Source organism: Pongo abelii, chromosome 18 (assembly GCF_028885655.2).
Source record: "Pongo abelii isolate AG06213 chromosome 18, NHGRI_mPonAbe1-v2.0_pri, whole genome shotgun sequence".
In the NCBI taxonomy this organism is placed as follows: Eukaryota; Metazoa; Chordata; class Mammalia; order Primates; family Hominidae; genus Pongo; species Pongo abelii.
In genome coordinates this window covers 22,195,519-22,213,317 of record NC_072003.2, presented here as the reverse complement: position 1 = coordinate 22,213,317, position 17,799 = coordinate 22,195,519, and the positions used below count along the sequence as shown (strand labels likewise).

General features: G+C 45.1%; 1 protein-coding gene across 13 annotated transcripts in view; it reads right to left on the bottom strand.

The window, feature by feature from the left end:
* Positions 1-17,799, bottom strand: part of IQCK (IQ motif containing K) — a 139,729-nt gene that overhangs the window by 116,804 nt on the left and 5,126 nt on the right. For 7 of the 13 annotated variants that reach the window (XR_010137839.1, XM_009250522.4, XM_024241409.3 and 4 more), the window contains exons 2-4: positions 10,372-10,436; positions 7,035-7,164; positions 5,424-5,521 (exon numbers count right to left, since the gene is read on the bottom strand). Coding sequence is in view for 12 of the 13 variants with exons in the window: in XM_009250522.4 (XP_009248797.3) it covers positions 5,424-5,521; positions 7,035-7,164; positions 10,372-10,436 (293 nt within the window). In the remaining variant the exon portion in view is untranslated. The remainder of the gene's footprint in view (positions 1-5,423; positions 5,522-7,034; positions 7,165-10,371; positions 10,437-17,799) is intronic. The other 6 variants (XM_054534815.2, XM_054534814.2, XM_054534817.2 and 3 more) reach the window with 2 other exon arrangements.

Sequence of the window (17,799 nt, the reverse complement as noted above, 5' to 3'; positions counted from 1 at the left end):
GCCATTCTCCTGCCTCAGCCTCCCGAGTAGCTGGGACTACAGGCACCTGCCACCACGCCCGGCTAATTTTTGTATTTTTAGTAGAGATGGGGTTTCACCATGTTGGCCAGGCTGGTCTCAAACTCCTGACTGCGTGATCCACATGCATCAGCCTCCCAAAGGGCTGGCATTACAGGTATCAGCCACCGCGCCCAGCCAGATATTCTTTACATGTATGAAAACAAAGATTATCCACTGTGCTCATTTCATTGTTTGATCATTATATTCCATCCTTTGTTCAATTGAATAAAAGACACACTGCACTCAATATACTTTGGTCAACAGCAAGATAGGAAAAAGTGATACAGTTGCTGAAATGTGACTCGTGAGGTGCTCTTCCTCACTCAGCAGTAGAACAAAAGGCAGAGAGACAAAGCCATCTGACAATGGTATGGCCAGGCTGAAGGTCTGCTCTGGGACCACTCTTCAACCCAGCCTCACTCCCCTTCCACTCAGCCACACCTTGCACCTGTTTAACACCACAGGATACCTACCAACTGTATCACACCACAGTTTGATACAATTTCTGATGATTATCATAGCAGTAGTCAAAACACAGATGATGGGGGAAGGTCAGTTATGAGTAGTGGACAAGAATTAAATTGTCAGGAAAAGCCAAGTGAGCAAATGAAAAAACAGATAAGAATTAGAAGCAGTTCAAATTTGATAACCGAAGGCAAGTAAGCAGTCTGTTCTTCAGAAAATAGCTATGAATGAAAAAAAATCAGTATCTCTGGGAGCTATTTTGAGGACAGCCTCCAACTCCCATTTACTAGGACGGATGGAAACCCAGGCTTCAGGATCATCTGGGCCTTGGTTGGAGATGTGTGCTGTTTGTTGCTTACTAGGTGACCTTGAGTAATGCTCAACTTCTCTGTGTCCCAGGGCCATCCTTGGTAAAAGGGAGGTGATGAAAAAGAGGATCTGGTTCAGAAGGTTATTCTAAGGGTGAAACAAGGTGGTGCATAGGAAGCCAGTGCTGACGCACAACAGGCAATAAATCAATGAGAGGGCTCCTCTGACTTTTTTTTTTGAGACAGGGTCTCGCTCTGTCACCCAAGCTGGAGTGCAGTGGTGCCATCATGGTTCGCTGCAGACTCAACTTCCAGGGTTCAAGTGATTCCCCCACCTCAGCCTCCCAAGTAACTGGAACCACAGGCATGTGCCACCATGCCCAGCTAATTTTCGTATTTTTTGTAGAGATGGGGTTTTGGCATGTTACCCAGGGTGGTCTCAAACTCCTAAGCTCCAGTGATCCGCACGCCTCAGCCTCCCAAGGTGCTGGGATTATAGGCATGAGCCACCACACTGGGCCTTCTGTGACTTTTGATATAATTTCTGATGATTATCATAGCAGTAGTCAAACCACAGGTGACAGGAGAGCAATTATCTAGATTTAATCATCAGTACCTGAATCATTGACTTTAATTTATCAGCCTTTTTATTTACAGTTCTCATCAGCAGAGTGCCCTCTCTTGTTAGTGAAAATAAGGGATCTGATCATTGTGGTCTTCCCAGGTTCAATATGACAACCATGACTGTAGTAGCACGTCAGGAGAAAGAGTGGGGACTGAGGTCCCCAGATTTGAATTCACCAGGACTATGTGTCAAAACTAGGATTTCTGACAAAGCAATATGAGGAAAACCTTACAACTGTGTCTTTGTTGGGGTGAGAGATGTGAAGCCCCCACCCCCAGTTCCACCTGCAAGGGCTACATGACGGCTGAATTGCATTTAAGAGAGGAGGGAAAGCTGCATGCTGGGCTTGGCCCTGCTGAGTGGGCCATGCAAGCTGAGAGCCACAGCTGAATTGTTCAGGATCCAAAAGGGGTCTGCAGAGCGAGCATGGGGAGGGGGTTCCCAGAGGGTGAGAAATGCTTCCAGAGAGGATTAATGAAGTATTGCTTGATAAGTGCCAACACAACCCTCTTCCCCACCTTCCCATGAGAGAACTCATAAAACAAACCCTCCTTGCGAGATCACTGTGGAATTGGATGGTTTTTCTGGGAACTGGGACCAAGTCCTGAATAAGGACTCTAGATGGCCAAGGAACAAGAGTGACACCACTCAGGTAACAGATGTAACTCACCCTATCTGGGAAGTACCTGTACCACTGTATCACTGAGATAAATAAGTTAACATGTATTGAGTTCTTCCTAGGTTCCAGGGACTGGCCTAAGCACTTTACATAAGCTACCTCATTTCATCGGCATAATAATCCCATAAGCAGGTGCTATGATCAGCCTCATTTTACATGGAAGGAAGTGATAATGGCTCAGAAAGATGAAATGACTTGTCCTGGGCTGTGCTGCCAGTTGGGATGGAGGTGGACTTCAAAATCAGGTAACTTTGACTCAAGTGTTGCTCTTAACTGCTACGCTATATATAAATCAAGGCCCAATTTACTAATTACTTGCATAATTAATATACGAGGTAGGGGGGCCAGACTGCGCCATTTGCCCCCCACTGTTCTCCCCCATCAACTAAACTCATGAAATAGATGCATATCGTCTTCCCTCACCCCTCCAGGGAATTTCTCCAGGGATGAGTCCAATAGAACAGCCTTCCCAGATAGAAGGAAGCTGGGTTTTGGTCAAGGACATAGTAATAGTGACATTCCCTGGTGTATAATCATGCACTCACTTATTTAATATTTATCAAGGGCCAACTCTATCTTCACCATGTGCTAGGCATTGGGTAGCATTGACTAAAGATATAAAAATAAATCAGAGAATCTGTCCTCAAGGAACTTAAAATACGGGGGGAGACAGACATGCATAAAATTAAGTATATGTGGGCTAAGAATGTCTTAATTAAGGATGTCTTAATTCGCCATAAAATGAGGAACAGATGAAATACTCTGAAATCTGAGAGTTGGGATCAATTACTTCTAGTTTGAGCCCAGCAGGGAACTGGAAGCTTGAGAGAGAAGTTATGGAGCTGAGTTTGGAAAAACAAGTAGAAGTTAAATATGCAGAGAAGAGGAGCTCAGGGATTTTTTTCTAAAAAAAGCAGAAGCAGATGCACAGAGGCTGTGAGGTGGGGGCTGGTGTAGCAAACTTCGAGTGGTTCTGCTTGGGTGGAGGGTACCATCAGGAAGGGGAGCACTGCGGGGGAGGGACAGAGGGAGGAAGGAAGGAAGGAACCAATGAACACATGAACCAGGCAGAGCCTTGAAAACTAGGCTGAGGGCTAGTGACTTCATTATGTGGATCTATTGTTGTCGAATGGTGAACCACGGCCCAGAGGTGTATCCCAAATTCTTCCTTCCTAAGCATGCTACCCAAATTCTGATCAATGTCTCATCATCCATTTCTGTCTCAAGTAAAGACACAACTGTCATGGTGACGCCTGTCAAAGGAATGTTATGCTGAGCAGATTAAATGGCAGGCAATTAGGGGGAGGTATAATATGGAGTGATTAAGAGGCAAGTGGGGCAGGATACTGTCAAGGCATTGCTGAGGAAACATCAGGTATTTGCTAAAACATGGGAAAACCTTATTTCCTCAGTATATAGAAGTACCAGCACAGCAGTAGGCAGTTCTCAGATGGGGACCCGGTGCTGAACGGCAACTAGTTGGGTGATATCATTAACTATGGATAATTTTATAGACCCCAGGATGTGTCAAACTCATTGGGGTTTACACCGTAATTACTGCCGACTTTTTTAGTATCTTCTTTTTCTGTTTGAGACAGGGTCTTGCTCTGTTTCCAGGCTGGGGTGCAGTGGCACGATCATGGCACACTGCAGCCTCAACCTCCAGGGCTCAGTTGATCCTCCCACCTCAGCCCCATGAGCAGCTGGGACTACAGGTATGCACCACCATGCCTGGCTAATTTTTTTTTTTTTTTTTTTTTTGTAAATACTGGGTCTCACTTTGTTGCCCAGGCTGGTCTCGAACTCCTGGGCTCAAACAATCCTTCTGCCTTGGCCTCCCAAAGTGCTGGGATTATGGGCATGAGCCACTGTGCCCAGCCTTTAGTATCATTTTGAATCATTTAATCTGGATTTGAGTCCTAACTCTGCCATTCACCCTTGATCACGTTTCAGGCCTCTGTGTCCCTCCATTTTCTCCTCTGCAGAGTGCAGATAATAATAATAGAAGGAAGCTCACATGGCTGGGGAGAGCAACTGCAATAATGGAAGATGCAGCACTCAGCAAAATGCCTGGCACAGAGCAAGTGCCTGGTCAATAATAAATGTTGTAATTTTACTCTCTTCATCTGGATCGTCCAAAATTCTATAATTCAAAACTGTGCAGGGAACACATACACCCAAAGTATCCCGTGAACTACGGAAAAGAGGGAGCCTCTAAGGGTATCCACGTGGGGGTAGGCCAGCATCGGAACTCAGTTTGTACTGAGTTTACCAAGTTTTTGCCCAGTATCTATATAAAAAAAAAAAAAAAAAATAGCCAGGAGTGGTGGTGCATACCTGTAGTCCCAGCTGCTCAGAAAGCTGAGGTGGGAGGATCAACTGAGCCCTGGGGGTTGAGGCTGCAGTGTGCCATGATTACGCCACTGCACCCCAGCCTGAAAACAGAGCAAGACTCTGTCTCAAAAAGAAAAAAGATACTAAAACTTCCCTGCAGAGAAGTTGATTCTCTGCAGTGCGATGTTAACTGTTATTTACTGAGCACTTACTGTGTTCCAAGACTCTCTGCAAGCAGTTTACATTCATGACAGTTGGCATGGAGTAGAGAGACGCCAGGGGAACAATCAATCCAGAGCCAAGTAGGAAGTAAGCAGAGTTTTGTGGGATTTTTTTTTGAGTTGAGGGTCTTGCTATTCCCCAGGCTGGAGTGCAGTGGCGTGATCATGGATCACTGCAACCTCAAACTTCAGACCTCAAAGGGCCTTCCTACCTTAGCCTCTTGAGTAGCTGAGACTACAGGTATGCACCACCACACCTAGCTAATTTTAAAAAAAAATTTTTTTAGAGATGGGGGTCTCACTATGTTGCCCAGTGGTCTTGAGCTCCTGGCATCAAGTGATCCTCCCACCTCAGCTTCCCAAAGTGCTGGGATTAGAGGCATGAGCCACCGTGCCCGGCCAAGGAGAGCTTTAATCAGTGCATGTAATAAACAGAAGCTGAAGACCCAAGAAACCTGGTGGATGCCAAACTGCACAAGAGAAGGGCAGGCAGGAGGCCAAGCAAGGCGGAAAAGCTCTCCAGAGTCCAAGTGGCCAGACAGATGGCAGCGCATGTATGTGCACAACTAGATGGTGTGGCTGAAACTGGGTAAGTGACCCCAAACACAGGCTTTCCCTCCCGAAGGGGTCATCTGGAGAACAACTTGATGGTACCAAGATAATGAGCTATCATCTGATAATAATGAATGACTGAGAATCTTAAAATAAAGAAATCCTGCCAAACAACTGACCTCAAAACATTTTTCTTTCTTCGCTTGGTAAAGCAGACTAGCCATTCCAGGAAGCAGAACAGGAAAGATGAAAGTTTCCAAATATTCTTTGGGAGAACCTAAAACAAACAAACAAAAATTCCCCCTGCAAATCCCCAGTGACTCGAGCTAATCTGGGAGAAATGTTTACTTTTGAGCCAGAAAAAGGTACTGTCCATTCAATCACATGATCTTAGATGTTATATTTTGCTCCAGACTGCAGAGCTGGGCTCTATAACTAAAATAACTTAAAATGTCCCTCTGAGCCTCTATAGTCTGGTGAAGATGTAGGAAGTATCCTACATAAGGCCAGGTCCACCAGCTTGTTATGGCCCCAAAGCAGGAATAGCAAAGGGGCCAGTGTGGCTGGAGGGACAAAAACAAGGGGAGTGTGGTAGGAAATGGGAGCAGAGAGGAATTGGGAATGAGAGTATAATGGGTAAGGTCTTATGGTCACAGTAATAAAGGCAGTCGTTAGCCAAGGCCCAAGGCATGCAGAAGGCACAGAACAAACCAGTAGGAGAGGGTCCGGTACCAGGGAGGGCCCAAGGAACTATGACTCAGATGTGTAGTCTACACCTCTGGCTTCCACACACAAAGCAGGGAAGCATGATGATGTTTTCTTCTACTTTTTGCTTTTTTTTTTGAGACAGAGTCTCACTCTGTTGCCCAGGCTGGAGTACAGTGGCACGATCATAGCTCACTGCATCCTGGACCTCTCAGGCTCAAGCAATCTTCCCACCTTAGTCTCCCAAGTAGCTGGGACTGCAAATACCTGCCACCATGCCCAGCTAATTTTTTTTTTTCTCACTCTGTTGCCCAGGCTGGAACGTAGTGGCGCGATCTCAGCTCACTGCAACCTCCACTTCCCGAGTGCGAGCGATTCTCCTGCCTCAGCCTCCAAAGTAGCTAGGGTTACCAGTGTGCACCACCATGCCAGGCTAATTTTTTTTGTGTGTGTGTGATGAAGTCTTGCTCTGTTGTCCAGGCTGGAGTGCAGTGGCACGATCTCAGCTCACTGCAACCTCCGCCTCCCGGTTCAAGGGATTCTCCTGCCACCATGCCCAGCTAATTTTTGTCTTTTTAGTAGAGACAGGGTTTCACCATGTTGGCCAGGCTGGTCTCGAACTCCTGACCTCAAGTGATCCTCTTGCCTCAGCCTCCCAAAGTGCTGGGATTATAGGCATGAGCCACTGCATCCGGTGATAATTTTTTTTTTTTAATTTTTTGTAGAGATGTAGAGATGAGGTCTCCCTGGGCTGAAGCAATCCTCCTGCCTTGGTCCCTCAAAGTGCTGATATTACAGGCATGAGCCATCACAGCCGGCTACATTTGTTTACTGTTCTCTTTTCCTACTTTTTATTTAATGTAAAATCAAAGTATGCTTTTTGTTACTTATTATCTTTATTACATTTTTAACCTTAAAGATAAATCAGTGAAATAAAGGACATTTCTCTTAAAAATAAAACAAGAACACATTCTTTCTTATGTATGTGGTCTCCCTGAGGTCCATCTGTCTGCCTCCATACCCACCCTGTGGTTCTGCAATGCTAAAAGCCCCAAATTATAAAAGATGGCGTCTCTCTTACTCACATGTTTTTGGGTTGACTGTTTCCGATTTATCTTGAGGACAGGGTGTATGTGAGATCATGGTGAAATGGGAAACCGGAAAATAGTGCTCTGCACCGAAGCCATGAAAAAGCATTTCCTCTACTGGCGCAACCTGGAGGCAGACAGGGGAGGGGAGGCAATTCATTCAAACAGCTTAAATATTTGTATTTTCTGGTATAACCTTATGAAGGAATAAAATTCTACATCAGACTTTAAGGTTCAAGGGGGTACGTTGAGCACAGATCTTTGTCTCCCTTTCCTCCTGAGACACCTATAAACGACAAGGCAGAAACCCCTGATAGAGAAAAAGAAGGACCATCTGTGGATGAGACATTTGTAAACATATCCAAAACACCAGGGATGAAGCCTCACTCAAGAAGCAAGAAGCTCACGCCTGTAATCCCAGCACTTTGGGAGGCCGAGGTAGACGGATCACCTGAGGTCAGGAGTTCAAAGCCAGCCTGGCCAACATGGTGAAACTCCGTTTCTACTAAAAATACAAAAAAGTAGCCGGGCATGGTGGCGGGCGCCTGTAATCCCAGCTACTTGGAAGGCTGAGGCAGGATAATTGCTTGAACACAGGAGGTGGAGGCTGCAGTGAGCTGAGATCACGCCATTGCACTCCAGCCTGGGCAGCAAAAGTGAAACTCCATCTCAAAAAAATAAATAAATACATAAAAGAAGCAAGAGTGGAAGTAACAGTCACAGGAGGAAGCTGCCCCAGAGGACAGATGTCCATCCTCCCATCAGATCCCAAAGGGACTCAACACTCAAGTTGACAGGCACTGCACAGGGTGGGAACAAGAATGGAATGATATATGGCGAGGCTGGGTGGAAATCCGGCTGGGCTAACTTGGCCTGCTGCCCACACTCCCCTCAGGCTTCTTTCTGGTCCCTCAATATCATAAAGCTGTGTTCACACCAGCTGGATCTCCAGCTCCCCCTCCTCTCCAAGAACTCTTCTGTAAACCAATGAAACAGCCTGAAAAGAGTAGAACACTTAGAACCACTTAAGGCACCATAATGGTAGTGAAAGAAAAAAAAATCGGGCTGGGCGTGTTGGCTCACGCCTGTGATTCCAGCACTTTGGGAGGCCAAGGAGGGCAGATAGCTTGAGTCTAGGAGTTTGAGACCAGCCTGGGCAACATAGTGAGACCTCATCTCTACTAAAATAGAAAAATAATTAGCTGGCAGTGGTGGCATATGTCTGTAGTCCCAGTACTTTGGGAGGAAGAGGAGGGAAGATCACTTGAGCCTGGGAAGTGAACTACTGCACTCCAGCCTGATGACAGAGTAAGACCCTGTCACAAAAAGAAAGAAAGAAAAAGTTGATTTAGAGACCCCCCCACCGCCACCCAATCCCAAAATACTGACTGTCTGCCTGTTCACCCTAAAGAAAAGTCGGCCAGTGGACAATCACCCTTCATGAGCACCCAGTCAGTGTTTTGCTATTCATAGAAGAGACCCATCCAGAAAACAAACCCACATGTACAGCAGTAGAAGAAAGCGACACCAGCCGTAATACTGTGATGGTTAATTTTGAGTGTCAACTTGACTGGAGTAAGGGATACCTAGGTAACTAGCAGAGCATTATGTCTGGATATGTCTGCAAGGGTTTTCTGGAAGAGACTGGTGTATATGTTGGTGGACTGAGTGGAGATCTATCCTCAATGTGGGCAGGCACCATTGGATTGGCTGAGGGCCTGGAAGGAACAAAAAGTTGAGGAAGGCTGAATTCTTGCTCTCTTCTGGAGCCAGGATGCCCTTCTTCTCCTGCCCTTGGACCTCAGAACTCCAGGTTCTCTGGCTTTGAGACTCCAGGGCTCTCACCCGTGGTCCCTCGGGCTCTCAGAGGCTAATTAAGTCCAGCTAGATTTCCATGTAACCCTGCCATGTATCATGAACAGAGGCCCTCAGACTGGTAGTTACACTGTTGTTTCTTCCTGGCTCTGAGGCTTTTGGATTTGGACTGAGCCACTCTACCAGCTTCCCTGGTTCTCCAGCTTGCAGACAGCCTAATGTAGGACTTCTCAGCCTCCATAATCGTGTGAGCCAATTACCCCAGTAAATCCCCTCTCATATATGTATCTCTCTATATATCCTACTGATTCTCTCTCTCTGGAGAACCCTAATATACCAGCTATATAGAAAAATCCACTCAGGACCATTGTACATTTTAAATAAACAATCAAATCTCTTTATACAGGTCAAGAAGATCATAGCACAAGAGACGAAGATCAACATATATTGTCAGAACAGCTGACCCTGGAAGAAGCACAGAGAATTCAGGGAAGAGAACTGTGATTTGTATCTGCAGAGAAATTTGAGAAAGAATTGCATCCATAAAGCAAGAACAGGATGCTAGGAGAAAAGGAACAATCACAGAACAAGAAAGTTTTTAGACACAATGTCTCTGTCAGAGGCAGCTGCAGTGATGGAAGTTACTAGAAGTTGAGAAACAGGTTTTGATTCCATCCGTGTTACTGTGCTCAAGTCCCTTCATCTCTCAGAGCCTTGCTTTTTAAAAATTTTAAACTCCATTAAGCTCCTGTCTAATTCCAAGGTAGACTTCATGAGGGCCTCTCTTCCTGGCTGCCCTGTCCTTAGCCCTCTCTCCTTAGCACAGTCTTCATCTTGTCTAACCTGGCATGCAGAGAAACTTGGTCTATCTGCAACTGTCCCTCACATGGACATGGTGTTAGATCCACTGCAAAGGCTCTTCTCATCCAGGATCTCATGTGAGCCCCACAGAAGCCTTGTGAGTTAGTCAAGGATTATCTGTCCCATTTAATAAATGCAGAAACCTGGCTGGGAGCAGTGGCTCACGTCTGTAATCCCAAAACTTTGGGAGACCGAGGCAGGCAGATCACTTGAAGTCAGGCAGCAGATGACTTGAAGTCACCAGCCTGGACAAGATGGTGAAACCCCATCTTGACAAAAAATTCCAAGCACGGTGGCGGGTGCCTGTAGTCCCAGCTACTAAGGTTGCAGTGAGCTGAGATTGTGCCACTGCACTCCAACCTGGGCGACAGGGCAAGAGCCTGTCTCAAAAAATAAATTAGATAGATAGATAGATAGATAGATAGATAGATAGATAGATAGATAGACGCCAAAACTAAGGCTCAAAGAGGTTATGTGATGCCCTCTAAGTCACACTGTTAGTATTAGGGCTGGGATTGGCCCCAAGTTTCTGGTTCTCGCTCCAGTGCTTCCCTTTCCCACCTCCTGAACTCAATGACACTGTGTGACATTCACAGGCCATCAGTGCTATTCTCATTTAAGAGCTTCTTGCTTAGGTTGAGGCCTGGGTAATACTTACAGTAATCACAGGCTCCTGTTTGACTTTATATCCTTCTGGAAAGGGAGGCTGCTCAGCTTCATACTCTAAAGGGAAGGGGAAAAAAAATCCTCAATTCCATACTTCACTGCAGTTTCTGGTGTAATTTCCTTTTCTCTGAATAAAACATTCTTAAATTTTATTTTGGCTGGTGTTGTACAGAAATGAAAAAACAACTGGCCATGACAAGTTAACATTTAATGTAATTTAAAGTTAACATTTAATGGTATTTAAAATCAACAAGAGGCCGGGTGCGGTGGCTCACACCTGTAATCCCAGCACTTTGAGAGGCCGAGGCAGGAGGATCACCTGAGGTCAGGAGTTCCAGACCAGCCTGGCCAACCTGGTGAAACCCCATCTCTACTAAAAATACAAAAATTAGCTGGGCATGGTGGCTGGTGCCTGTAATCCCAGCTACTTGGGAGGCTGATGCAGGAGAATTGGTTGAACCCAGCGAGCCAAGATCCTGCCACTGTACTCCAGCCAGCCTGAAAGACAAGAGCGAGACTCTATCTAAAAATATATATATATATATTATTAATAAAATAAAATAAAATAAAAAAATAAAGTCGGTAAGAGATGGTTGGTCTCTTACATGAAGGAGTCGAGGCTTTATATAAGAGTCTGAGACTCTTTTTCTTAGAGGACACAACTTCAAATTTTGCCAACATGATGGAAACTATAAGGAATTAAGGGAGGAAGAGAACATGGAGGTTGGTTAAGGGAAGACACGAAGAGCACATGCAGAGGAGAGGCTAACAAAAACAACAGTCCACGGCCAGGCGCGGTGGCTCACGCCTGTAATCCCAGCATTTTGGGAGGCCGAGGAGGGTGGATCACTAGGTCAAGAGTTCGAGATCAGCCTAACCAACATGGTGAAACCCCATCTCTACTAAAAATACAAAAATTAGCCAGGTGCGGTGGCTCACACCTGTAATCCCAGCACTTTGGGAGGCTAAGGCGGGTGAATCACCTGAGGTCAGGAGTTCGAGACCAGTCTGACCAACACAGTGAAACCGGGTCTCTACTAAAAATACAAAAATTAGCTGGGCATGGTGGTGTGTGCCTGTAATCCCAGCTACCTGGGAGGCTGAGGCAGAATTGCTTGAACCTGGGAGGTGGCAGTGAGCTGAGCTTGCACCACTGCACTCCAGCCTGGACAACAGGGTGAGACTCTGTCTCAAAAAAAAAAAAAATTAGCCAGGTGTGGTGCTGGGCACCTGTACTCCCAGCTACTCAGGAGGCTGAGAAAGGAGAATCACTTGAACCCTGGAGGCAGAGGTTTCAGTGAGCCACAGAGCGAGACTCTGTCAAAAAAAAAAAAAAAAAGAACAGTCCACAGAAGTTCTACAGGGTTGCAACAACTAAGACTGACGGAGGAACAGAAAATGCTCATGGCCAGTATTAGTTACATCCCTAAAGCAAAGACTGATAAAAATATTTCTGGAAAGGTCAATGTTGTCAAGGCAATTGCACAGTCACTTACAGTCATGAGGAAAAATTAATTTGTGGGCAAGACAGTACTGAGGGCATACAGTCGTATGGACACAAGTTTTATTTCATTACCTAGTTACTTATTAGATAGTACAACATTTCCTCCACTTCTCAACTTTTTTTTTTTTTTTTAACTCCTAAGTATCAGGCTGGGGACAAGAATGTCAGGTTGCAAGTTAAAAGCAATTTATTTCTCAATACCCATTGTATTCATTTTCTATTGTTGTGTAACAAATTAGCACAAACCATTGACATAAAGGAACACAAATTTATTATCTCACAATTCCCTTGAGTCAGGAGTCCAAGAATGGATCAGGGTTTTATCAGGCTGAATTCAAGGTATCAGCCAAAGCTGTGATCTTCTCTGAGGGTTGGGATACTTTTCCAAGCTCATTGGTTGTTGATAGAATTTGGGTTTTGATAGAATTTTAGTTTCTTGGCCGGGCACAGTGGCTCAGACCTGTAATCCCAGCACTTTGGCAGGCCAAGGTGGGTGGATCACTTGAGGTCAGCAATTTGAGACCAGAATGGTCAACATGGTGAAACCCCATCTCTACTAAAAATACAAAAATTAGCTGGATGTGGTGGCAGGCACCTGTAATCCCAGCTACTTGAGAGGCTGAGGCACAAGAATCACTTGAACCCGGGAGATGGAGGTTTCAGTGCGCCAAGATCTCACCATTGCACGCCAGCCTGGGTGACAGAGTGAGACTCCGTCTCAAAAATATAAAAAAGAATTTTAGTTTCTTGTGGTTGAGGTCTGAGGTCCTTGCTATCTTGTGGTTGTCAGCTGGGGACCCTCTCAGCTCTTAGAAGGCAGTTTCAGGATCTTGCCATGGGTAATGCACAACTTGGTTGCTGCTACTTCAAGGGCAGCAGGAGAATCTCTTCTGCTTGAATCTGAGTTCTGACTTCTTTTAAGGGCTCACCTGATTAGGACAGGCCCACCTACAATAATCTTCCTAATTTAAAATCAGCTGGTTAAAAGCTTTAAACATATCTTGAAAATCTTCTGACAGCCACACACCTAGATTAGCATTTGATTGAATAAGTGAGGTGTATTCACAAGGTGGCAAGAATCTTGGGGGCTGTCTTAGAATTCTGCCTACCATACCAGCCCAAGCTCTACCATTTTTTTTCCTCTCCGGCAAACATGTAAATTCACCCTTCTTCCCCAGCTGCCTTGGGAACCATTGATATAGTGTGAAATTGATTATTTGGGTTTAAAATGTATACATTTATACTTCTGTCTGATGACAAAAGCAAGACATACTTATTGAAAGAAAATTTCAAATAACACAGGGATGTCTTATGTAGAGTGTAAAAGTCACACTACTCCTATTGCAACCCTAAAACCATTGTTAGATATGACATAGATCCAATCAAATCTTTTTTTTGGCGGTGGGAGGAGGGGGGGGCGGGGCGACAAAGTCTCGCTCTGTCGCCCAGGCTGGAGTGCAGTGCAGTGGCATGATATTGGCTCACTGCAACCTCCGTCCGCCTCCTGGGTTCAAGAAATTCTCCTGCCTCAGCCTCCCGAGTAGCTGGGACTACAGGCACATGCTGTCATGCCGGACAAATTTTTTGTATTTTAGTAGAGATGGAGTTTCACCGTGTTGCTCAGGCTGGTCTCCAATTCCTGAGCTCAGGCAATCTGCCCGCCTTGGCCTCCCAGTGGTAGGATTCCAAGGTATTTACTAATATATGTATATAATACACCATACATTTGTTTATTTTCAATTTCCCAGGCTAGGTCAAAGTGCCCATGCATAGAACCACATAACACTGTGTCCTTTTTCTTCATAACTCATGTTAGTTTTTGCCTTATTTGAAATTTATAAAAATTAGTGACTATCTTTTCTTTTCTTTCTTTTTTTTTTTTTGAGACCGAGTCTTGCTCCGTCGCCCAGGCTGGAGTGCAGTGGTATGATCTCGGCTTACTACGACTTCTGACTCCTAGCTTCAAGCAATTCTCTTGCCTCAGCCTCCCAAGTAGCTGGGATTACAGGCACCCACCATCATGCCCGGCTAATTTTTGTATTTTTATAGAGGCGGGGTTTCATCATGTTGGCCAGGCTGGTCTCGAATTCCTGATCTCAAGTGATCTGCCCACCTTGGCCTCCCAAAGTGCTGGAATTACAGGCTTCAGCCACCACGCCTGGCATTAATGACTATCTTTTCTAATAGGCTATGTTTTGTGAGGGAAGTGCCTGGATCTGTTGCCTCACCATTATTTCCCCACAGAATACTGGCTGAATGAATGAATGAATGGATGAACAGAACCAAACATATCGTAAGTTACTTTTGACGCCTTATTCATTCATTTATATCTATTGTAAGCCCATTACCTGCTATGAACCATTCTGTGTGTTAAATATGAGACTCCTTTCAATGTTGCTACATACATGACGTGCCACATTTATTTAACCAGTGTACTCTTAATGGGCATTTGGGTTGTTTCCATTATTTTATTATTATAAACAATGTTTCAGTGAACATCTTTATACAAATATCATTAATCCACAGAGAGGTATTTTGGTAGGATCCTTAGATGTGGAATTTTTTCTGTCAAAGGAAAAAATAATTTAAAATTTGGGCCAAATTGCCAAACTTTTCTCCAAAAAGTTTACAGTCACTTGTACTCCCAATAGTGACACTGCCTGTTTCTCTAGAGTATAATCAATCTTATACATTAAAAGTTTTTCGACACATGTAAAAGAAAAAAAAAATGGTATTTTACTTTTATTTGCATTTCTTTATTACTTGCTATCATATTTTTTCCAGTGAAATCTCTCAGTTCAGGACTGGGCACGGTGGCTCGTGCCTGTGATCCCAGCACTTTGGGAGGCAGAGGCGGGCGGATCATGAAGTCAGGAGATCGAGACCATCGTGGCTAACACGATGAAACCCCGTCTCTACTAAAAATACAAAACTTAGCCGGGCGTGGTGGCGGGCGCCTGTAGTCCCAGCTACTGGGGAGGCTGAGGCAGGAGAATGGCGTGAACCCGGGAGGTGGAGCTTGCAGTGAGCAGAGATTGTGCCACTGCACTCCAGCCTGGACGACAGAGCGAGACTCCGTCTCAAAAAAAAAAGAAATCTCTCAGGAGTTCACTTAAATTTGATGGAAAAAACACAAATTTCTTCATCATATGATCACAAAAGACATACAGTTGAAATGATTATGTAGAAGTATGAAGTATGGGAAAATACTTTAGCTTCAAGACAATCTGATGTGTTACTTAACACCTCTGTAATGTTTAAGAGAATCTAACATATTTGAGAATGTCAGTTTTCCCTGTGGTTTCAATCTGAAATATGATTACAGACTGATGCTTTTACATTGAAAGGCATAAAAGAATTTAAGTTTGTAGAGTACTGTACTCTTTAAAACAACTTGATTTACCATAGCTTAATTAATTCCATTTCCAAGAATTGTTTCGGTGCTTAGAAAAGTGTGCTTATCTGCTCTGCTCTGCATTAGAAATACTTAAGAAAATCAGGGGCCCAGGCATGGATTACAGGCTCACACCTGGAATCCTAACATTTTGGGAAGCCAAGGTGGGCAGATTGCTGGAGCCGAGGAGTTCAAGACCAGCCTGGGCAACACAGCGAAACCCTGTCTCTACAACAAATATAAAAATTAGCTGGGTGTGGTGGTGCACACCTGTAATCCCAGCTACTTGGGAGGCTTAGGTGGGAGGATCACCTGAACCTGGGAGGTTGAGGCTGTAGTAAGCACGATCACACCACTGCACTCCAGCCTGGGCGACAGCCTGTCTTAAAAAAGTAAAAATTAAAAAAAAATTTTTTTTAATCAGGTATATTAAATGTATAAATGTTTACAATCCTTCAATTACCAAAGGTTATAAATGGCATTAATTGATTAGGGGAATTTAATGTTATATGCATATTAAATGAACATTATGAACAAGTGAAAGTTGTTGTTCGTTTTATGTAACAAAGGCAACATTTTAGGAGAGGCAGAGCAGAAGGAGCCCAGAAATTTGTTGGCAGAGTGGAGCCCCTGTGCCACAAGTGAACCCTCTCCCTTCAACTTCTGGGATGTGAGAATAATTAAACGTCTTTGTTTAGGCCATTATGAGTTGGGCTTTCTGCTATTTGCAGCTGAACATGTTCCTGACAGAAACAATTAAAATGTAGCATTGACTGGTGGCCGGGCGCGGTGGATCACGCCTGTAATCCCAGCACTTTGGGAGGCTGAGGCAGGCAGCTCACAAGGTCAGGAGATCGAGACCATCCCGGCTAACACAGTGAAACCCCATCTCTACTAAAAATACAAAAACAAAATTAGCCAGGCATAGTGGCAGGCACCTGTAGTCCCAGCTACTCAGGAGGCTGAGGCAGGAGAATGGCGTGAACCTGGGAGGCGGAGCTTGCAGTGAGCCGAGATCGCACCACTGCACTCCAGCCTGGGTGACAGAGCCAGACTCTGACTCAAAAACAAAAAACAAAAACCAAAAAACAAAAAAAAAACCCAACAACAACAATGTAGCATTGACCCACAGTAGCTTATTAGAAGGGGATGGAACAGGAAGGTGACACTGGCAGTGAATCAGATGAACATTTGACAGGCATATACTATAGTGGGAGGTTGTACCGGGTTGCTGGAGAGCCAGATGAACGGGGCAGAGGAGCTTATGTTCCAGAGAGGGGATGAATGATAAACCAGGGGTTATGATAAGTGAAAGTATTGCTATAGAGGGCTTCAACCACAGCCTAGAGAAGGGGAAAGAAGGGACTTTGAAATTGGCCTGAGGAATTACAGAAGGCTTTCCGGAAGAGGGGCCACATGGACTGAGTCTAGAGAGATAAATGAGAAGGCAGGGATGTTCCAGGAAGAGACAAAGCTTGTGGAAAGGCATGGAGAGGAATAGTATGGTGCACTGGAGGAACAGTTTTGTGTGACTCCGAGTACACAACACAACAGTGGTACCGAAGTGCTTGTTTAAAATGCAGAACTCAAAGACTCACCCTCAAGGAGTCTGGCCCATCAGGCCAGGAAGGGGAGCCAAGGAAGCTGCATTTTTTTTTTTTTTTTTTGAAACAGAGTCTCACTCTGTCGCCCAGGCTGGAGTGCAATGGCATCATCTCGGCTCAGTGCAACCTCCTCCTCCCGGTTCAAGCAATTCTCCTGCCTCAGCCTCCTGAGTAGCTGGGACTACAGGTGCACACTGCCACGCCTGGCTAACTTTTTTTATTTTTTTATTTTTTTAATTAATTTTTTCTTGAGACGGAGTCTTGCTCTTTTGCCCAGGCTGGAGTGCAGTGGCGCTATCTGGGCTCACTGCAAGATCTGCCTCCCGGGTTCACGCCATTCTCCTGCCTCAGCCTCCCGAGTAGCTGGGACTACAGGCGCCCGCCACCGCGTCTGGCTAATTTTTTGCATTTTTAGTAGAGACGGGGTTTCACTGTGTTAGCCAGGATGGTCTCGATCTCCTGACCTGGTGATCCGCCCGCCTCTGCCTCCCAAAGTGCTGGGATTACAGGGGTGAGCCACCGCGCCCGGAGAATTTTATTTTTTATTTTAGTAGAGATGGGGTTTCACCATGTTGGCCAGGCTGGTCTCAAACTCCTGAGCTCAGGCAATCCAGCCCCTTCAGTCTCCTAATGTGCTAAAATTACAGGCTTGAGCCACCATGCCCGGCCAGGAAGCTGCATTTTAACATGTATCCAGGAGATTTTGATGTAGGTGCTCCCAGTCTGTGCTTTAAAACCATGCTGGTGTCTTCTTCAAGGGTTTGAACTTGAGAGTCAAAACAGACTTGAGTTTGAAGCCGACCCTGCCACTTACTTTGGGCAAGTTTCCTAACCTTTCTAAGCCTCAATTTCCTCATCTGTTGCTGTGAGGCTTAAATGAGAAGTAATGCACCTAGCACAATGCCTGGCACATAAATA